Source organism: Garra rufa, chromosome 16 (assembly GCF_049309525.1).
Source record: "Garra rufa chromosome 16, GarRuf1.0, whole genome shotgun sequence".
NCBI classification, from domain to species: domain Eukaryota; kingdom Metazoa; phylum Chordata; class Actinopteri; order Cypriniformes; family Cyprinidae; genus Garra; species Garra rufa.
Genome location: NC_133376.1, coordinates 30,724,099 through 30,745,415, shown reverse-complemented (window position 1 = coordinate 30,745,415; position 21,317 = coordinate 30,724,099). Strand labels below are relative to the sequence as shown.

The 21,317-nt window shown below is 36.2% G+C and overlaps 2 protein-coding genes across 4 annotated transcripts in view; both read left to right on the top strand.

The window, feature by feature from the left end:
• rnf145a (ring finger protein 145a) overlaps positions 1 to 5,296 on the top strand; it is a 30,257-nt gene extending 24,961 nt beyond the window's left edge. Inside the window, exons 10-11 of the mRNA XM_073820540.1 lie at positions 462 to 818; positions 3,834 to 5,296. Coding sequence (XP_073676641.1) covers positions 462 to 818; positions 3,834 to 4,151 — 675 coding nt within the window. The 3' untranslated portion in view covers positions 4,152 to 5,296. The remainder of the gene's footprint in view (positions 1 to 461; positions 819 to 3,833) is intronic.
• Positions 5,297 to 11,883: 6,587 nt separating this feature from the next.
• The window catches only part of ebf1a (EBF transcription factor 1a), a 178,375-nt gene continuing 168,941 nt past the window's right edge, over positions 11,884 to 21,317 (top strand). For 2 of the 3 annotated variants that reach the window (XM_073820000.1, XM_073819999.1), the window contains exons 1-4: positions 11,884 to 12,550; positions 13,300 to 13,456; positions 14,266 to 14,329; positions 15,130 to 15,185. In XM_073820000.1, the coding sequence (XP_073676101.1) occupies positions 12,417 to 12,550; positions 13,300 to 13,456; positions 14,266 to 14,329; positions 15,130 to 15,185 (411 nt within the window). In that variant the 5' untranslated portion in view covers positions 11,884 to 12,416. Of the gene's footprint in view, positions 12,551 to 13,299; positions 13,457 to 14,222; positions 14,330 to 15,129; positions 15,186 to 21,317 lie in introns of those variants that run through there. The other variant, XM_073819998.1, reaches the window with a different exon arrangement.

The window sequence follows — 21,317 nt, the reverse complement described above, 5'->3', positions numbered from 1 at the left end:
ATTACTAATATATGTAATAAATAAAAAAAATATATTATTATTATTATTTTAAATACATCTATTATTTTTATTGTTAGTTTGATCATTCAATTCAATTCAATTAACTTATCTAATTAACTAATGCTATATATATATATATATATATATATATATATATATATATATAATTTTTTTTTCTTTTTTCATTGTTAGTTTGCTAATCTAGTTAATTTCAACAAATGGAACCTTATTGTAAAGTATTACCAAAAATATTTGTCAAATTATACATAAATAATTAATAATATAATTTACATTAGTTTTTTTTTTTTTTTGTTGAGTAAATGTAAAATGTTTATATAATTGGACCAATTCCAGCATTTTATATAATCAGCACCACCATGTTCTTTAGTCATTGGCTCTGGAAAAGCTATTATAGTTGTGTAGGAGTTGTAATTGTTGCTTTTTGTGGTTTTGATTCTCAGGTGCTGGGCACGCTGCTGATCTACGTGCTCTTCATGGTGGAGGAGCTCCGCAAGGCACCGGTGGAGAACATGGATGATGTCATCTACTGGGTGAACGGCACCTACAGACTGCTGGAGTTCCTGGTCGCTCTGTGCGTGGTGGCGTACGGCGTGTCGGAGACGGTGTTTGGAGAGTGGACCGTGATGGGCTCGACTATCGTACTCATCCATTCTTACTATAACGTGTGGCTGAGGGCCCAGCTGGGCTGGCAGAGTTTCCTGCTCCGCAGAGATGCTGTCAACAAGATCAAGAGCCTGCCTACAGCTTCTCACCAACAACTCCAGCAGCACAATGACATCTGTTCCATCTGCTACCAGGTGTGTATGTGTGTGTGTGTTTGTGATGGATGTCCAGGTACATTCTGTAGCATGTGTCTCCTTGTGTATTTCTGTGGTAGATTGATGGTGGGTTCAGTAAGGGTGCATCACTATTGTTCATACAATCCTCTAAGTATTAAACTTATGCGCATAATTTGTGCCACACCATTTGTATTATATACATGGACATGTCTAATATTGTGTGGCTTGCTGAGGAAAGACTTTTTCAAGTGATTGGATTTAAGATTTTTTTTTTTTTTTTTGCCGGACAATATTATAGACTTACTTTGAATGAGCCTTATGCTGAGGCCAGAATATAGCAGAAATTAGGGGATGAGCTATTTTGACTTTGGTCAGTAAGCAACCACCTAACAACCACATTCCATAAAACCATTAAAAACATTTTTGATACCTTAAAAAAAATCAACATATATTAAATCCCCGGCAACCATTCACAAGGGGAACAGGTACTATATCAGTTATCAGCTGACTCTTATTGAAAAAATATTTGTGAATGCATTTGTTTACCTTATATTTATGCATAAATTACATCTACTGTCTTTATGATGATGATAACAGTGTTTTATTATTAATACTACTGATAAATAATAATAATAATAATAATAATAATAAAGAAATAAAAATATTATTCAACCTACATTAAATAATAATAATAATAATAATAATAATAATAAAAGTAAGAATTATTTGTAAAATATCTATATTTTTTTACCACTAATCATATTACTAATTATACTAATAATATAATAATTAGCCATTGTTATAACCATAATGAGGATGATGATAACAATAATTTATTAATTATAAATTATTATTAAAAATATTACTCAACTTACATTAAACATCATAATAATAAATAATAATAATATTAATAATTTTTGTATATTATTATTATTATTACTAATACTACTGCTACTAATAATAATATAATACATTTGCCATGTTATAATAATTATTATAGTGATGATATCATTATAATTTTTTTCTATTGCTATAATATTGATGATGACAAAACTGTTTATTATTATTATTAATTATTATTAATTATACTAATGATATTATAATTTTCAATTGTTATAATAATGATGATGATAACAATTTATTATTATTATTATTAATAAAACAATGTATTTTTACTTTTTTAGTTCATTATTATTATATTATTATACTAATAATTCTCCATTGCCTATAATATTGATGATAAAACTATATTGTTATTATTATTATTATTATTATTACTATTTATTACTCAACATACATTATAGATTATATTATTAATTATATATTATTATAATTATTATTTGTATATTATTATAATTATTATAATTATTATTATTAACAATTATACTAATAATATAATGATTTGCCATTGTTATAATAATTAATCATAATAAATTATTTCTTATCATCATCATTAGTATTATAACAATAAAAAATGATGGTACTAGTACAATAATAATAATAATAATAATAATAATAGTTATTATTATTATTATTAATAATAATTTTATTATACAAGTAATTTCCCATTGTTATAATATGGATGATGATAATGATTTTATTAATAATAATGATTTTATTATTATTATTATTACTCAACATATTAAACAAAATAATAATAATAATGATGATGATGATGATGATGATGATGATAAGAATCATACATTAAAGGTCCCATATTGTACACATTTCTGGAGGTTTATTTTAGTTGTTGATGTCCTTAAGAATATATATTTGCGGTGTAAGTGCCAAAATCCATCTCAATATATTTTTACAGCTCCTTTTTTAGGAGCTCTGTCAAAAACAGGTCGATTTTGGCCCATCTAATTAATATTCATGAGCCTCTCTTCTGATTGGCCTGTTGTTTTCTGAGTGACGCACAGCCAGGCCAACCACAGGTAACTACGGTCATGTATGCTTTAGCCGAGCCCAGAGCCATAGAGAGAGCCTAGCCTGCTGATACTCAACAGGATATTTCAGAATGATCATTAATGTTTTTTCTTTTTCAAACACCGAATGCAGTAAGCTACATAACTGTTGCTTTAGTAAAGCCCCTTTCACAATGCGCGCTGATTCTGGAAAATTACGGGAACGAGCGCTGTGTGAACAAAAGCCAGAACCATAAAGGCAGTGTTGTAGTGATGATGCACGTTATCATGTGACTCTTCACAACGAAAAAATACGTGCAAAGTGGAATGAAGCGGCGATCGGGCAGAGCCAGCTCCTCACTATCAGCGCTGAAGCACAGTTTGTTCAGGTTAGTTTCAGTTTAGTGAAACGTACGCGTCGCATTACATCTCACATCCAAACGTCACATGTCTTTATGGGTTGTGTGTAAAGCATGCACAGATTCCGGAAAACAACTGTGAATGAACCAAATCAAACAACTTCGGAACAAATCATGGGACACATTATCCGTGTATTTACCGGAATCGCTGTGTGAAAGAGGCTGAAGTTGACGTGCCAGTGGTCTCTTATATTCACGTTGTTCTGAAGCCTGTGCAATGATGTAGTTTCGGCATCTATCAACTGAACAGGGTTTTCTCGACTTGTTTTCTTGTTGTTGTTGCTTAGCAATGTTATGGACACGATATTGTCTGGGTTTGACAAAAGGAGGGTGGGACGTGATTGGTGCTCGGGGTGGTGACTGAAGGCGGTGACTGAGTAGATCGGACGTCACATCGTTACGGAAGTCACAGCGGCTCGTGAAAATGAACAGCTACTTTAAGCAGGCTGTGTGCAGTTTACTGTGGATTGACTGTTTTGAAACTCATATGGTAGTTACATAGCCCCTAGACCTCAGTTATCATGAAAAAAGCCAGGAAATTTCGATTTTGACAATATGGGACCTTTAATAGTGTAATCTTTTTTTCTTTTTATTTTGACAAAACATTGTAACATTATATTATGTGCTATTCAACAGCCATAACATAAAAATAATTATCATTGTCATTGTTTTTAAAATAACTAACCCTTTTCTGCTCTTAAATCTAGGACATGACGTCAGCTGTGATCACCCCCTGCAGTCACCTCTTCCATGCAGGCTGCTTGAAGAAGTGGTTGTATGTTCAAGAGACCTGCCCTCTTTGCCACAACCAGCTGAAAGGCTCCTCACAACCTGGCTCTTCAACACAGGACAACCCACTACAAGAGTCCCCAGCAGGTGATCCAGACCCTTCACAGCATCCAGAGTCCGATTCAACCCTCCAGGTCCCTCAGCAAGACGACACCAATCTCGCTTCATCGTCCGACCTCACGGCTGAGCTAAAAGACAACGACGACACTCCTGCCTGCTCCTCCTCCCAATCCTAAAATCTGCCTTGAGCCAAACTCAAACTCCACACACTGCTGGCCAAAAGACAGTGTTACAGTAGAGGGTCTGATGGGAAACCGTTTGCCCTTTCTGTGACTGATACATACGGAATGCTCCTTAGACATCTATACAGTCGAGATCCTACCGAACATCACCGAATCCTGAGGTCTGAGGTGAAATGAGAAGTCTCATTTCAACCCTTCCACATCTGGATGTACCAAAACACCAGCTCTTCCCTACCCTTTATTACGAAACTACAATCTCCAGCGAACACCAACCTGAATGTGATCATGTGACCCTTCAATATAGTGCTGTGATGCTCTGTATGCACTTAGCACATATCCACTAGCACGCTCTCAGTATCTAATAGCAGTAGCCCGTCTTTTTCTGTTCTCTGTTTTTTTTTAGAGAAACTATATATACATATATGCCACTGCATTTGCACTAATGTAATATAAAGCAATGCTCCAAAGTTTGTCTTGTCTGATACCAAATATTTTGGTGTGTATGCATTGAATCAAGTTATATATGAAATATATACCCATGTACAAATATATATGTAAAGGAGTTTTGATATACAAAAGTACAGTGTTAAAGCAGCGTCGAGTGTCATGAAGCGGCCTCAGGCTCATATGAACGCTACGACCTCTAGCGCGACCTAGTGGTGACAGCGGGAAGCGCCTTTGGCTGTGGATGAGCACTGTGGTCGTTTAGAAGATACAGTTTCATTCTCATCAGTATTTGGCATTTAGCGCATTTGTGAACATGAATACATTAGAGAATGTATGAGCACACATTGCGAATGCCGTTTTTCCTTTTACTAAGTGTTTAAGTTAATCAATTTAACATAGTTGGTTAAACGAATGATGTTTGGCCTGTAGGATTTTTAATCTGCAAAAACGTTACTTTTATCTAAACCACCATTTTTTTTTCCAATTAAAGAAACCGATCTGAATGAAAATGGAGAATAGCATTCTGAATTTATCCTCCTTTTCTTTTCTTTCTTTTTTTTATACAGCATAAACGTGGAATGATGTTCTGTGAAGGCTAACTTTGTTTGAATTGCAGCTGAATTCACTAAAATATGCCTGATGTCTGAACGTGAACCTGAATGTCAGAATAAATGCAAACCTCAAGTATGAAACAGTTGTCTTGGCTTTCTTCCACAATGCCTTCATGAGTCGTGAAAAGACCTACAGGGCTCTTAAACCCACCTGTCACGATGATAATAGTTTATTATTACATTAGCAAGTCTCAAAACAAATATCCATATTCATATTACATTATAATGTTGTGATGCCTAAATTCACTTCCTACTTTTAGCTTTTCATCCTCCTTTTAGTTTTTTAAAGAAGTCTCTTCTGCTCACCAAGCCTGCATTTATCTAAAGTACATAATATTTTTACTATTTAAAATAAATGTTTTCTGTTTGTATATTTTTTTTTATTTATTCCTGTGATTTCAAAGCTGAATTTTTAGCATCATTACTCCAGTCACATTATCCTCGTGAAATCATTCTAATATTCTGATTATTAATATGTTGAAAACAGACAGGTAGTTTTTTTTTCAGGTTTCTTTGATGAATAGAAAGTTCAGAAGAACAGCATCTTATCTGAAATAGAAATCTTTTGTAACATTATACATGTCTTTATCATCTCTTTTGATCATTTTAAAGCATCCTTGCAAAATAAACATATTGATTTCTATAATTTTTCTACCCCTCCCCCTATTTCTGAACTATGACACTTAAGACTGGAGCAATGATGCTGAAGCTAAAAAAGTTTTGATCACAGGAATAAATTACGTTTTAAAATATATTCAAATAGAAAGCAGTTATTTTAAATAGCAAAAAAAAAAAAAAAAAAAAAAAAAATCAAAAAATCACAATATTACTGTTTTTTGCTGTATTTTCAAAGAATAGTCAAATAAATGCCGGCTTGGTGAGCAGAGGAGACTTCTTTAAAAAACATTAAAAATCGTACTGTCCAAAACTTTGACTGGTAGTGTATTTCATTTTTAAATTACAAAATGGTGTCAAACTGTTTAATGGTTATTTGGACATAACGTTAAAACATATCCTCTTCTGTTCTTTAATTTAGGATATGAAGTAAAAAAAAAAAAAAAAAAGCATTTACTGGTAGAATTAGGGGTGTTGCGATATACCGGTATTGACGATAATGAAATATAGTTACTGTGTTAATTAAGGGTGTTGCAATATATGGCTATTAGCCATTTTTGAAAAGCATACTCATATGTACACATACAATACGAAAATATGACGCATAATATTCCAGCGCCATTATGGAGCGTTAAACTCTAGCTGTGTCTCATTTTCTTTTATTTCATTCGTACTCGACACCAGAGGACGCCATCGCGCAGAAATTCCACAAGAGAGTAATAAAAAAACGATTTATATTATAACAGTGGTTGTCTGTGTTCTTCAAGCCATCTCAGGTATTTTAATATGAATAATGTGCTTTTATATTGCAATGCTAATTGACATAGCTTTTATCACTGTATGGAATGCTATAGAGTGTTTTCACGATGCGTCATTAATCCGCCATATTGGCGCACTGAATGTAAACAGTGCCACTGAACTGAACGAAACTCGCTTATTTTGCCGATTATTGCTACTGAAAATGGTCGGTTATTGTTATGTCTTGGGCTGTACTAATCGGTCAGACCGGGAAAAAATATTTGGAGTATTACAGACTAGCAAAAGTTATAACAAATTAAGAAGAAGAGTGCAAAAAACTGTCTTGAGGAACAAAAGGCATTTGTGGTTGGCCAAACTGAACCAGGATTTCCAGGGCAAGAATCTTGACAACATTCATGTTTGCTCTCATCATTTCTTGTCAGGTGGGTGAAATATTAGACTAATATCTTATACTGCTTGTACATATCTTTACCACCTATTAACTTTAGTTTGTCAAAATATTGCGCCTTTTCCTGTTACTAAGTCCTTCTCTATATGATTTAGCAGCTTACCACACCACACGTTTTTTTCTTCTTCTGTGGTTTAGACAGAATGAATTAGCAGGACAAACTATTCAGTAATACATTAACCATGCAATCCATGCTGTTGTTTATATCCGAGTATGGCCAGTATGGCTGCCCATCCGGGACGGTAACAGGCCAAATTGTGACGTAAGTGCAAACCCTATGTTGATATCATATGGTGACAGCCCTAGCTTTATACAGCATAAATGTGTGATGTTCTGGGAAGGCTAACTTTTGTTTGTATCGCAGCTGAGTTAAGTAAAATATGCTTGAAAGTGAAGCTGAATGTCAGAATAAATCCAAACCTAACCCATGAAACATTTGTCCTGGCTTTCTTCCACAGTGCCTTTTCCCGAAGCATAATAAGACCTACAGGGCTCTTAAACCCACCTGTGATGAATCAAACAGACCCACACCTGAGTGCTGAGGTAATGTCAGACTGCTGAAACCATCAAAACATCCGATGAAGAGACACAGACGGGATATGCACTCATTTCCTGGCCACTCACCATCTTGCAGAGGTCTGAAGATCAGCAGTCATCGGTCATAACTACTCTTTTAGCGTAAGTCTTGGATTTGGAAATGCGATAAACAGTTTAAAGTTATGGCATACGCATATTCCCACTGTATTTAAGCGCAGTGTGAGGTGTCTCAGTGCTGGCAGACGAGAACATTTATCCGCTTTTCCTGTGTGAGCACTTTAGCAAGAGGGCCAGGAAGAGAGAATGGAGGAAACATTAGCAAATCAAAGAGCGCTAACCTTTAACCCTCTCCATCCTTCTGATCAAAGTTAGCCTTGAACTCTGACCTTTGTGTAAAAAAGAGAAAAAAAAGTTACATGTGAAACGCAAGAACAAAGCACTCGGTCATTTTGGAAAGGCCAGATATTCCCTAGGTACTTTTTCTCACGGAAACAGAATATAAATGATGTTGTCTTCGCAAGTCCCCTCCAGTGTGAGTTTCTCCTCCATTCATTTTGGTTTGTGCGTCCCAGTGTGTATGAAGGCCTTCAACGAAACAGGTTAAGGTCAAGTGTCACAACAAAGTATCACTTTTTTTTCACTTCCAACCTAAATCTTGATAAGGGTTCTGTTGTGATGTACTCAAAAATAGACCTACAATCTATTAACTATCTATTTATTTAATTCTGACACTTTAAAAGAACAGTTTAGTCAAACATTGTTACTGTTCAATTAGAATGACTGTATCAGTTACTATTAAAGGGATAGTTCATCCCAAAATGAAAATTCTGTCATTAATTACTCACCCTTATGTCGTTCCAAACCCGTTAAGACCTTCGTTCATCTTCTGAACACAAATTAAGATATTTTTGCTGAAATCTGAGAGCTTTCTGACTTGTTTATGTTCAGAGGAAAAGATGCACATGTACTTTTTCTCACGGAAACAGAATATCAATTAAGTCCCCTCCAGTGTGAGTTTCTCCTCCATTCATTTTGGTTTGTGTGCCTCAGTGTGTGTGGTTAAGGTCAAGTGTCACAGCAAAGTCACTTTTTTCACTTCCAACCTAAATCTTGATAAGGGTTCTGTTGTGATGTACTCAAATATAGACCTACTATCTATTAACTATTTATTTTGACACTTTAAAAGAACAGTTTAGTCAAAAAAAGTTTCAGTTTAATTAGAATGACTATTAGTTAATATTAAAGGGATAGTTCACCCAAAAATGAAAATTCTGTCATTAATTACTCATCCTTATGTCGTTCCAAACCTGTAAGAGCTTTGTTCGTCTTCGAAACACAAATTAAGATATTTTTGCTGAAATCTGAGAGCTTTCTGACTTATGCTCAGAGGAAAGGATGCACATGCGTTATGGTTCTTTCCAAATTGTTACTAGGGTGAAGCGGAGGAGAATGGTTTAATATAGTTTTTATTTTTTTATTTTTTTATTTTTTTGCTCAACAAAAAGTATTCTCGTAACTTCATAAAATTACTATTCAACCACTGATTTCACATGGAATGTTTTGTCAATGTTCTTGGTATCTTTCTGGACCTGTCCTTGAACATGGTAGCACCCTTGCTGTCTATGGAGTGCCAGAGAGCTCTCGAATTTCATCAAAAATATCTTAATTTGTGTTTCGAAGACGAACGAAACGAAAGGTCTTACGGGTTTGGAACCATTTAACTTCTACTTTACGGAAAAAGTACTACAGTTAAAGTGAACCATGACTGAGTCTCGAATTCTGCCTCTTTTGGTTTCACTGAAGACCGTCATACGGGTTTGGAATAACAAGCGAGTACATAAAGTTTTTAGTTAACTCTATCTTTAATTTACTCAAATTCTTTCTCCAGTTGTGTTTACATGTGTTGCCACTTGATGGCAATGTTGGGCTGTCAACGCTTATAGCCACAAGCCTCCTGTGCCCGTTTCTCTGAGGAGTCCGCAACACTTTAAACTTCATGAGATTTCTTTTCTTTTCCACAAATCACACTTTTGTCTTTGTCTTGTACATGTACAAAATGTCCACACATTTTAGCAATAGCATTTCTCAATTTCTCTATAACGTCAAACCGAGATGGAACTCAAAGTCAAACGTAGCCTGGTTATTTTGGTGCATTAATGAACACAATTATTATCGAGTTGCTTTCTCGCAGTCTGACCTTGACACCAAAAAGAAGTAGTTTTCATGTTTCTGCATTCTATCAAAACTACCTGCAGCGTTAGACTAGACAGCCTATATAAATATAAACGTTTACATGCGGTCTTATCGTTTGAAACGGACTAAGTAGGCCTACTGACTGAATTATCTCAAGTGACAAGAACTTTGTTTTACATTATGATTTATTTTATGGTTATTCAATTCAATTATATGGTTAGTACTCATCAACGACAGCGTGATTTATGTGGACATCTGTTTTACAAATCAAATCAAATTTGTCGCTGTCAGCAATAGGATTAGTTATATTATAAAAAGGTTAATTTGAGTATTTTTTTTAAAAATAAGATTATTCAATACGTGCACGTTTTTTTAAGATTGCAAATTGATTTTTTTTTTCCCCACACACATAGCCTATATATATTTAAGTGATGCACAAATGCGTTTTAATAGCCTAAACAACAGGTCTGTTTCTTATTTGGACGCATGAAAATATACCGTTTCCACTGAGACTCCTTGTGTAGTTTCTGCCACTTTAAACTGCTGTGTGGGAATATAAATATACAGGGACCCAGGGGGGAGCAGAATTCCCCTCTGCCTGACCAGCGCTGGATTGGACGGGACTCATATAGGCTACTTCCTCTGTCCGCTGTGGAGGATTTCATTTAGGTCTAGCTACAATATCCATTCCCCGTGCATGCATATGCTCATGTTTGCACATTTCTAAAATATAACAATTAAGCTTTATATTTGCATTCTAAATCTGAAACAAAACTGCTGTTGTGTGAAAAATGAAAAACACAAAGTGCTGCTGTGTAAAATGCTTTTGCGCTCCCAGCATTTACTCCTGTGTATACTGTCGTTTTATATCAAACCTGACAAAGCAGTTGTTGAATTGTTTGGGTCAGAACTATCCGGTTTTGTTTAATGCGTCGTTTATATAGGCTACTGTCAAAACAGACGTTTTATGGATTATAATATCTGTACATGACATCTTTATCAGCAAAGACGTTTTTAAATCAACGTATGGGTCTTTAAATGTATTAAATAATTGTATCACAGCAGTAAGACATTTATTAGGCGTATATATTTATTATTAATCGATGATTATGCTGTTGAAATTCTAAAGCGACAAATTGTACATTTAGTGCAATGCTTTAACTAAATATTTTACTAATTATGAAGCTGATCCTCACATTAGTTATCAAACACATCACATTGGCTAATGTCTCTCGGACATACGTTTAATAAAACTTGTATCATTTCGATAACAGGTGATCTGTTTACTTCATCACGGACGTAATTAATTTTATTCGACAAACGTGTTTTAAAATAAAGAATAATAACCTAATATGGCCGCGGCTGTTTGTGGTTGTTTCACTAACCAAAAAAGTTATATTACAAAAGTTAACAAGAGTTCATGTTTTACCTGGATGTAAACACGAACAAAACCATCATTCGCTTAGAAGGTAACCATAGCAACAGTAGGCTGCTTGAGCAATTTGTGTCAGGATCATTATCATTATTTCAACAAATAAATACTGTCATTATTTATCAGTTTATTATATTTACATTACTCAGAAATAATGAAGTTTAATAAAGTCTTTAGGAAAGTGCTTAACTGTGCCAGGGGCGCCAAAAGACAACTTGAACGGCTGGAGACGAACCTCAAATTTCCTTGAAAAATCTCTTTCAAAAGTCCAACTCTTGAACGTTATTAAATAATCCTCACACTAGCTCATTCTTAGCCCAGTACGCGTATTTAAACAAACTTACTGTGCTTTTCTAAAATAACTTTACGGTATTGAAAAAAATACTCCGCGTTCATGTGAACCGCATCAATTTGGTTTCAATTGCGCGCTCCGGTGACATTTAACGCGCGCATAACTTCTTTCTGGTTTTCTCTCTAAACACGCCGCTCGCTAAGTGGGCAGGGCGGGCTGTGATATCTAATTAGGCGACGGGCTTCGTGGTTGGGTGGACAGCTAATGGTAGTTCGGCTTTACTTATGTTTGGGGGGCGGCCCTGCGTGCGCAGTCACTCCCTCCTCCTCTTCCTCCTCCCTTTGGGGTTAGTTTGCTTGTGTTTAGTTCCCAGAGACAGTCAAATCGGATTCCTTAGGGAAAGGACACAAATCACTCCCGTTTGAACAAGGGGAACAGCGAGGGAGCTGTCTCCACAAGGGTCCACCTCTCCTGGTTGATTTCATATTGCTCATTCATGTGATTTGATCAGAGAATACTCTTTGTGGAGAAAGACAGGAAAGGAAAAGGAGGAGAAAATAAAGAAAAAAATAGTCTCTGGATGATGACATTTGATCTAACCCTCAGCGAAGCCTGCTCTTGATCCTATTGTTTCTTAAAGTGACATTAGACTTTTTTTTTTTGCGCACGCTAGACCAAAGGGACCTCCAGTCTAATCTTGCAGTTTTTGTTTGTTTGTTTATTGTTGCACGGTTCTCCCAAAACCTGGATGTTGACATCTCGCGTTTCTTTTGGCACGTCGCTCTATTTTCTGTTTCAGAGAGGAAGCGCTAATAGAGACAAACGCGGTGACACCTGCTCACCCGTACACTTCTCCTTGTCTTTTTTTAACGGAGCGATCAAAAGAAGCAAGTACCGACTGAGACGGTGACAGGAGTCTGTTTTCATGTTCGGGATTCAAGACAGCATTCAAAGGAGCGGGAGTAGTATGAAAGAGGAGCCCATCGGTGCCGGGATGAACGCTGTCCGGACATGGATGCAGGGTGCCGGAGTGTTGGATGCGAACACAGCCGCTCAGAGGTAAGCCGGCGGCGGTCTGCAGCGCTACGGGAACAACTAGACGGAATATTGCGCGCTTATCACCCTGGGACGACACAAAACGCTCATGTAGATCATCCTAATCAGTGCGCGATATCGGCTTATTAATAACAAGGTGACAAAGAGATTGATTTATTGCTGCGATAAGTTCGTAGCATCCTCTTCGGCGTGCTCTTGGCACCAACAGACAGAATGCTTGAGTTGCAAGTCACAATAAAACTCTTTTTATTATTTCTAACATTATTATTTCTAATGTTAAAATAGCCATAAGCTTTTGCTTATAAGCGACTTTGTTTTGACAAACCACTAGTTTGCATTGATTTTGCTCTTTAAATTTAAAATAGGCTACTAAATTCAGACAATCCAGACTAGTTTGTTACAAATTCAGTTATTACTATAATTGTTATTTTTTATTAGCAACAATTACATCTGTTGTTATAAAATCACGTTTAAGAAAAAAAAATGTATTAAAACGTTTAGTCTCAATGACTGTTTTTTAAAAACAAAACTATCCTATCATTAACAGGCTACTTTAAATATTTGTTTAAACAATTAAACTGTCAACGTACATTTTTGCAAGCTTTTGCAATGCAATTTGAAAACTTAAAGTGCATTTCAATTATTTTTAGGAAATTGTAAATAAATAATCACAAAAGTATTGTTTTCTCTTATTTTTAAATATACACATGAATATTTCATCCTTTTTCTGTCTGTCTTGTATGTGTTCATAGTGGAGTGGGTCTTGCTCGAGCACACTTTGAGAAGCAGCCTCCTTCAAATCTTCGCAAATCCAACTTCTTCCACTTCGTTTTAGCGCTATACGACAGACAAGGACAACCCGTGGAAATTGAAAGAACCTCTTTTGTTGGATTTGTTGAAAAAGAAAAGGCAAGTGAAACGTTTCCTTTTGCATATTTGTTTTGCAAATTTGAGTGAAAATGGCTTGTGATAATTATTATAGGCTAATAGATAAAATGGCATTGATATTAGCCTAAAGCTGAAAGCTTATTTGCCCATACTCAATAAATCACATCACAATTTAATCTTGCATTAAATTAGCCTAATGTTCAGTAATGAATTTCTTAAACATCTATTTAATTATTATAGTTTTTTATTTTTACATATTCATCTCTTATAATTTAAAAGAGCCTCATGTTTTATATTTTTTCCTTCAGTAGTTTATGCATTTACTAACACATCTCCTATATTTTGCGGAAATGCTGTGTTGACCTAAGGTCATAAAGTTAATATTACCTTTCAAGATCCTATTTAATAAAACACATTCTTTTATTATTGCGAAGTACCACATGCTGCTTTAATAAAAATACACTGTGCAAATAAAATTGATTGCAAGCATTTGTAAATTAATCTTAGTGAGCGAAGTGTTTGCTAATTTTATATATATAAAAAAAGGCTATTAATGCTCACAGAATATTTAGTCACTTTGTACACATCTATTCCCCGGGCACATTATTACTGAACTATGAAATCACACTATACACAAAACTATTTTTTTTAAAGACGTAAGTATTTTTAACCCGTTCGTTTACTCAGTAAAAAATTACTCTATTTTGGCTAATGTGCGTTAGCAGTTTTTTCGGCCTCTGGTCCGCAAGGGAATAGCCGGTTTGACACACGGGGCTCGTCAGAAATAGTCAAATAGGTTTTCCTGTTAACCATCGAATTTATTTTTGCAGGAAAGTACCGGAGAAAAGACAAACAATGGGATCCATTACAGATTGCAGCTTCTTTACAGCAACGGTAAGAAGGAATGCATCATCTAAGACTCAATGAACTTTGCATAAACACATCAGGGATTTACTTCAGCGCGACAATCTGAATAAAATAAAAAGACAGCCAGACTGATAAAACGACAACGAGGGGTGACAAAGAAATAAATAATTAATTATGTAACTAGAATAAAATTAACACAATGTCCTGAAATAATAATAAGAAGACGTATTAGAACAATACGTTTTATTGTTCTAACAAAAGAGATTAAAATGCGCAGCGAAGTCGTAACGTTTTTACTATAAACATTAATGAAAGACAAAACGATCCCCATTAGTGCACTTTTCCGGTTACGCGTTTTCCAGAAATGTGCACTTCATTTTTGATGGAAGCTAATGGCCTGGCCATAATGAAAGTACACTCTTTTCTATCTGCTAATGTGGCAAATGACTACCAGGCGTTTGAAAATTTGTTGCGTTTTCTAAGATGTTTTGAACATACATATTTAGTTTGTTGAAAATCATGGTATTTTTAATTATGTCTATGAGTTGCACATTTCTTTCTAAAAGCTATTTTTAATTTTTGTTTATGCATGTGAGTCAGTATAAGTTTAAGTCTCATCCAAAGCCAATTTTTCATAATCCTTTAACACTGCCTGTAGTCAATGCTGGGTTGGGTTGTCTAGACATTTAAAGCATCTATACTGTATTAAACCCATGCCATTGTGAATGGTAAATATATACCTGCCGGATTCATTTCTGATCCACGTTTGTGCATATGACCTGCATTGCATTGTAAATTAAAGAGGACTTATCTTCTCTCCTCTACAGGCATCAGAACAGAACAGGACTTTTATGTACGCCTGATTGACTCCATGACCAAACAGGTAAGACGTTATTTCAAAATCCCCACGGTTGGCTGGCGAGAGCCTGTGTGTGATTCGCAGCGAGAGTGAACGTGTGTGCCGTGCACCCTGGTGAGTTTGGGGTTACACACTCTAGCATGCCTCAGGGGCACGAGGATCGGTTAGTGTCTAAATATGACATACTCTCTCTGGGACATCATTTAAGATGACTGAGCGTATGCATGTATTTATGTGCATATGTGTGACAGTGAGATTGATAGCTAAAGAGAGAAAGAAAGAAAGAGACTTTCAGTTGTATTCATTGTCTGTCACAGGGGATTATCCAGCGGTGCCCTTTTAGTGCATACTTTGAGACTTTGAGTGTGTGTGCGTTTGTGCGTGACTCTGCAGCGGCTATAGATCTATCTGTGCATATTCAAATGTGTTGTGGAAACAGATGTTTGTTATGAACACAAATGTGCAGGTTGTGACTGTGAGTTTTAACCCTTGGAAAAACTTATATGAGAAAACACAGGGCAGCAAGAGTGACCTCACAATCTCATATGTGGCGCTCTTCCCCCCCCCCCCCCAAACAGAAACAGCCTCCCCCTCTCTCATTCTCTCTTTCCCACTCGTCCCTCATTTCCTCTCTCATGATCTCTGACTATAAATGTTGTTTTGAAGACACTATATTCAACAACGCAAGTAGTGGAGTGTGACAGTAAATTTTAGTCCAAAGTTTACTTCATGATACATTTATAGAAGCTGTTTTGATTAATAGTTAAATAGTTGTATTTCTCGTGCTGTTTTTATAATAGTCGTTTTATATGACAAGTAATATGTGTGTATGCGTGTGACCCCAGGCTGGATAAGGTGTGTATGGATATGAGGTAATTAGCAGGCGCTGTGACAGACAGCACACTAACGCTTCGAACACTTAGTACATCATGTGATTTATACATGCCAGCACGCTTACCCTATTGTTCCACCTTGTTGCTACTGATTTGCTTCATTATGTGTGTGTATGTGTGCTTATTGAAATGTGGAGAGTGGGAGAAATACAACTCATTTAATAGAATTTTTTAAAATGTATTATAGTTTATATGAAGAGTTAATTTGCAAAAACAGATTTTTTTAGTTCTTTTTCAAAAATCATGTTTTTTTTTTTTATGTGATCATGTTTTATTGTGCTAGTTAGCTATATTTTTATATCAAAATAACCCAATTGCAGTTTGAGACTATTTGGAATGCACAGTTAAAAAACATGATTTTTAAAAATAGTTAAAAAAAGATTTATCTGTTTTTGCAAATTAACTCTTTTATATATTTTTGTATATATTTAATGTAAGAATTTTTAACATTTTACAAATTTTAATATTACATTTTATTTTATTATTTATTAATTAATTTTAAAAAAGCAAGTACTACATTTTCACTCACATACTTGTTGTCATGACCCACATCTTTCATTTCTACTCAGAAAGTCCTACTACAAAATCCCCCTACATTTGGCTCAAACGGTTGCGCAGCTCCCCTTTCTGCATTGTGTGATTTGTTTGTGGTTTATAATTTCCTTTGCATGAATGTTTATGTGCGAGAAGCTAGGTGCTGTTACTGATGCTAGCTCTTTGCCCTCGCTCTGCTCAGCGGTTTGGCCGGCGTGTAGCGGGACAGATTTATGTGTGTGGGTGAAAGGCAGGAGCGTTGTGCTGAGGGAGAGAGACTGTTCTCTGACACCCCTGAGGTAAATACAGTGGCCAGGGGGACTGGCCTCGGCTCAGCCTTTCACTGAGTGTCTCAATAAAAAGCCGTTTATCTCCCCAGGGTTGTCTCCCACGTGCACATATATTACCGACTGATTTACTGGCTATTTCTGTGGCAAACGGCCCTGCCATACCTGTTAATGATGTGGTGCCACTGAGTAAGCGAGAAAGAGAGAAAGAGTGTGTGTGAAAGAGAGTTTGGCAGCCAAGTCAACATGCTAGCAAGTATCAGATAGTAAAGCACGGTACTTGACAACAAACTTGGTGTTTACATATAAAATGTGCAAAATTTGTACCTTGTAGGGGTACAACTGCTTGTCAGCTTGGCAGTACTGTTAAAGAAACAACTATATGTGACCATGGACCACAGAACTAGTCATAAGGGTCAGTTTTTTAAAACTGAGATTTACACATCATCTGAAAGCTGAATAAATAAACTCTCCGTTGATTTGTGCTTTGTTAGGATAGGACAATATTTGGCTGAGATGCAACTATTTGAAAAAAATGGAATCTGAGGGTGCAAAAAAATCAAAATATTGCTTTTGAAGTTGTCCAAATGAAGTTCTTAGCAATGCATTTTACTAATCAAAAATTAAGTTTTGATACATTTATAGAAGGAAATTGACAAACAATTTTTTTGGAATATGATCTTTACTTAATATGTGACCCTGGACCACAAAACTGGTCATAAGTGTCAGTTTTTTTCCCGAAATTTAAATTTATACATCAAATGAAAGCTGAATAAATAAGCTTTCCATTGACCATGGACCACAGAACTAGTCATAAGTCATAAGTCATAACTGAGATTTACACATTATGTGAAAGCTGAATAAATAAACTTTCCATTGATATAGTTTGTTAGGATACGACAATTTTTGGCCTATGCTACAACTATTTGAAAATCTGGAATCTAAGGGTGAGGTGCAAAAAAAAAAAAAAAAAAAAAAAATCTAAATATTAAGAAAAACAACTTTAAAGTTGTCCAAATGAATTTCTTAGCAATGCATATTACTAATACATTAAGTTTTGATATATTTACAGTAGGAAATTGACAAAATATCTTCATGGAACATGATCTTTATTTAATATCCTAGTGATTTTTTGCCATACAATGTATTTTTGGCTATTGTGACAAATATACCTGTGCTACTTAAAACTTAAGGTTTTGTGGTCCAGGGCCACATATGTTTTCATAGTAGTACCTAAAGGGTGCACATGAGGTAAAAAGTCGTCTTTTTAAGCCCCTAAAGGTTCTGACAGTGCAGGTACTTTGTAATGTCCAAAAAACATGGTAAATACAACAAAAAAGACATTTTCTCAGAATCCCTTTCTCAAATGTCCCTGTATTTGCATACAATACCTTTTTTAAGGGACAAAGTATACTCTTGTTCAATGAAATTTTGTGTACGAACTTCAGTCATTTCAACAGGAATTTAACACATGGTTTCACTGTACTGACCAACAGAAAGTTGCTTTGTATGAAAGTGACATCCAGCCTTATGTCTGGCTCCTCTTTAGACTTTTCTGCTCTCGTTGTCATTTGACAGCGCTTTTTTTCTCGTCCATGTCAGTGTGAAACACGGCTTAGGTTATGACAGAGTGTTAGCTGGTCTTTAAATGCCTTTCGGAAAACCCAGTCCAAAACCACTCTGCGGTGAGCAGTCAGCCTACATATGCTGAGGAGTGCTCGCAATGTGTTTAAGATTTCCCATTAAAGCCCCATAACTCTGTACAGAGAGGCTACAGAGCGCCTCTCCACTCAGCATGTGCTGGCTTTGGCAGTGTCAGGCGGGAGGGCTGATGAGCAGGTTTATAGAGCTGTTCAACACACACTTCTCTTTAGCACTTTGCAAGGCGGTAAAGTCCAGTCGCCTGACCACACAGTCAGCTTCTGTACATGCGCGCAGCTATTAGAGACAATCAAACAACTTTGCCTCAAAATCAAGAAGGCATATTCAGCGGCCGTCTCCCAATAAACCCATATACGCTTTCTCGGTTTGCCTGTGGGAACGGTTGGAGCGGGTGAGGAGAGATGGAGCGGGTGTCAAGCTGACAGGCCGTATCTATGATCACGCATGAGCTCGTGACAGATCTGATGAAGACAATGCAGTAAAAGACTCGCTCTTTATCCTTCCATCCAACTGTTTCCCTCAACAGCTGAAGCGCAGAACAAAAGCGAATGGCAAACGCGGGCTTAATGCGCACACACACTGCGCTGACACGCTAGCGTGATGGTAACAAAGAGGGAAATGTGTTTTCATGTATTTACAGTGCATTGTTTACATGCCTCTGATGCGGCTGTCAGTTCAAGGCGGCACTGGCGGCTCTCAAACGAGATTTGAGGAGCAGTTTGTGCAATATAAAATATGCATTAAAAGCAGCATCAGGGCCTAATGAAAGCTTCACACACACCTCGGCACACCGTGCCATGCATGTTTCATGCGCTCCGTGGCCCTCCTTAAGGAGAGCTTTGTTCAGAAAAGTGCTGGGCTGGAACCGCTTGGTAACTCCGAGCTGTAGCTCGCCTGTTGCTGCGTGTGTGTTTTCTAGAGTTAAGCTTCGGGCAGATTCCTAAATAAATTTGCACGGGAGAGAGGGAGGTGGCGGCCGTTCTTTCTGCTTGCTTGTGTACGTATTTTTTCTGCTAATTGCAGAACGGGGTGTGTTTACATGCCAGAAACACTTCCCCAAAGTGTACGACATGCAACAAAGTGACACAAATCTCCTATATTAGAGATTTCCTGTAATCAGTAGCTGTTTGGCGACTCTGATGATGTCAGATAGGACTTGAATGGCCGCTCTGTGCCAGGTCACATAAAGGCTTAATGCTACTCATTTGCAAATATTTACACACACAAGCTTTGAGAGCTTTTGAAGATCCCAGTAATTAAGTCTGCTCATCTACATAGAAAATGTGTGTATGTGAAATCCACAGCATTCACAGGTACTATAGGCCATAATCGTAAAGACATTTCTATTGCAACTTTGTGATGAAAAGTGAGGACGTTGATATAATAGTTTTAATTTTCTGCCTCACAAGGACAAAACACAGTAACTACACCAACAATGAAACAGAAAGAGTCTTTCAGATTGATTATTAATTGATTTGATATCAGTTTCACACTCTCTGAATAGGAGTTTTCTCTGAATCTGAACTTTAACTGAAACAAACCCTCCTGTCACAAGAATGATCGTAGTCTAAAATGTGTTTTCAATTTGTTCAATGCTAAAGACCCCTAATACCTATATTATATGTTTAAAGTACATTATATATATATTTCCCTGTATACTATTAAAATGATGTTAAATGTATGAACGTCAAGACAAAAAAAAATTCACATTCAACTTATTTGTATCGCACTTTTCACAAGAGATATGTGACACCCAGACCACAAAACCAGTCATAAGTCACATGGGTATATTTGCAGCAAAAGCCAATAATACATTGTATGGGTCAAAATTATTGATTTTTCTTTAATGACAAAAATCAATAGGATATTAAGTAGAGATCATGTTCCAAGAAGATATTTTGTCAATTTTTTGTCAATATTTAGATTTTTTTTGCACCCTCAGATTCCAGATTTTCAAATAGTTTGAAACCATACATCAATGGAAAGCTTATTTATTCAGCTTTCAGATGATGTATGAATCCTAATTTCAAAAAATTGACCTTTATGACTGGTTTTGTGGTTCAGGGTCACATATCACTCCTTGTCCACAGTGGATTTACATTTACTTTTTACAGTCCTCAAAATAGGTTTTGTAATGTGTATATATATTCCGTCTTATTTAACAAACTAAATCTGTAGTTGCTGTATTTCGCTTTTGCATGGCAGACGTGACGTCAGGGGCTGCAGAAAAACCCACCCGATGATGCTCAGTGTTGCACTAGCTCGAATCCAGAGGAGGATGCACGACCATTGTTGTGTTTGCCTCTGAGGAGAAATTGACAAACTGTTTTCAGACTTTTTCCAGGCACTTATATACTGTTCTCTGCATGGAGTTATTCCGAGTCTGTTTGCAGGGGCTTTGTGTGATAAATAGCCGGTCTTATATATGAAATGAATGTGTGGTGGTGTAGAGGACGTCTTTGTGTGGCCTGCACTGCTCTCTCTGCCTCCCGCTTCCTCTCAGAAAGCCTGCGGGGTCGAGGCTCTAGGCTCAGACAGTGATGCATGCTAGTGCGCTTTTAGAGGACCTTGACCCTCATTTCCGCAATGTGAAAACTAACAAACAAATGTCCCCGATCACCTATGTCCTCTAGCCACAGCAATGACAGGAAATAAAAAACATCAAATTATGAATAAACTTTCTTGTTTTTTATAGATCTGATGCATTACTTGTTTTCAAACAAGTGTTTCATGTAATTGAAAAAGCATTGTGCACTTGTGGGGGAAACAGTTCCTCATTA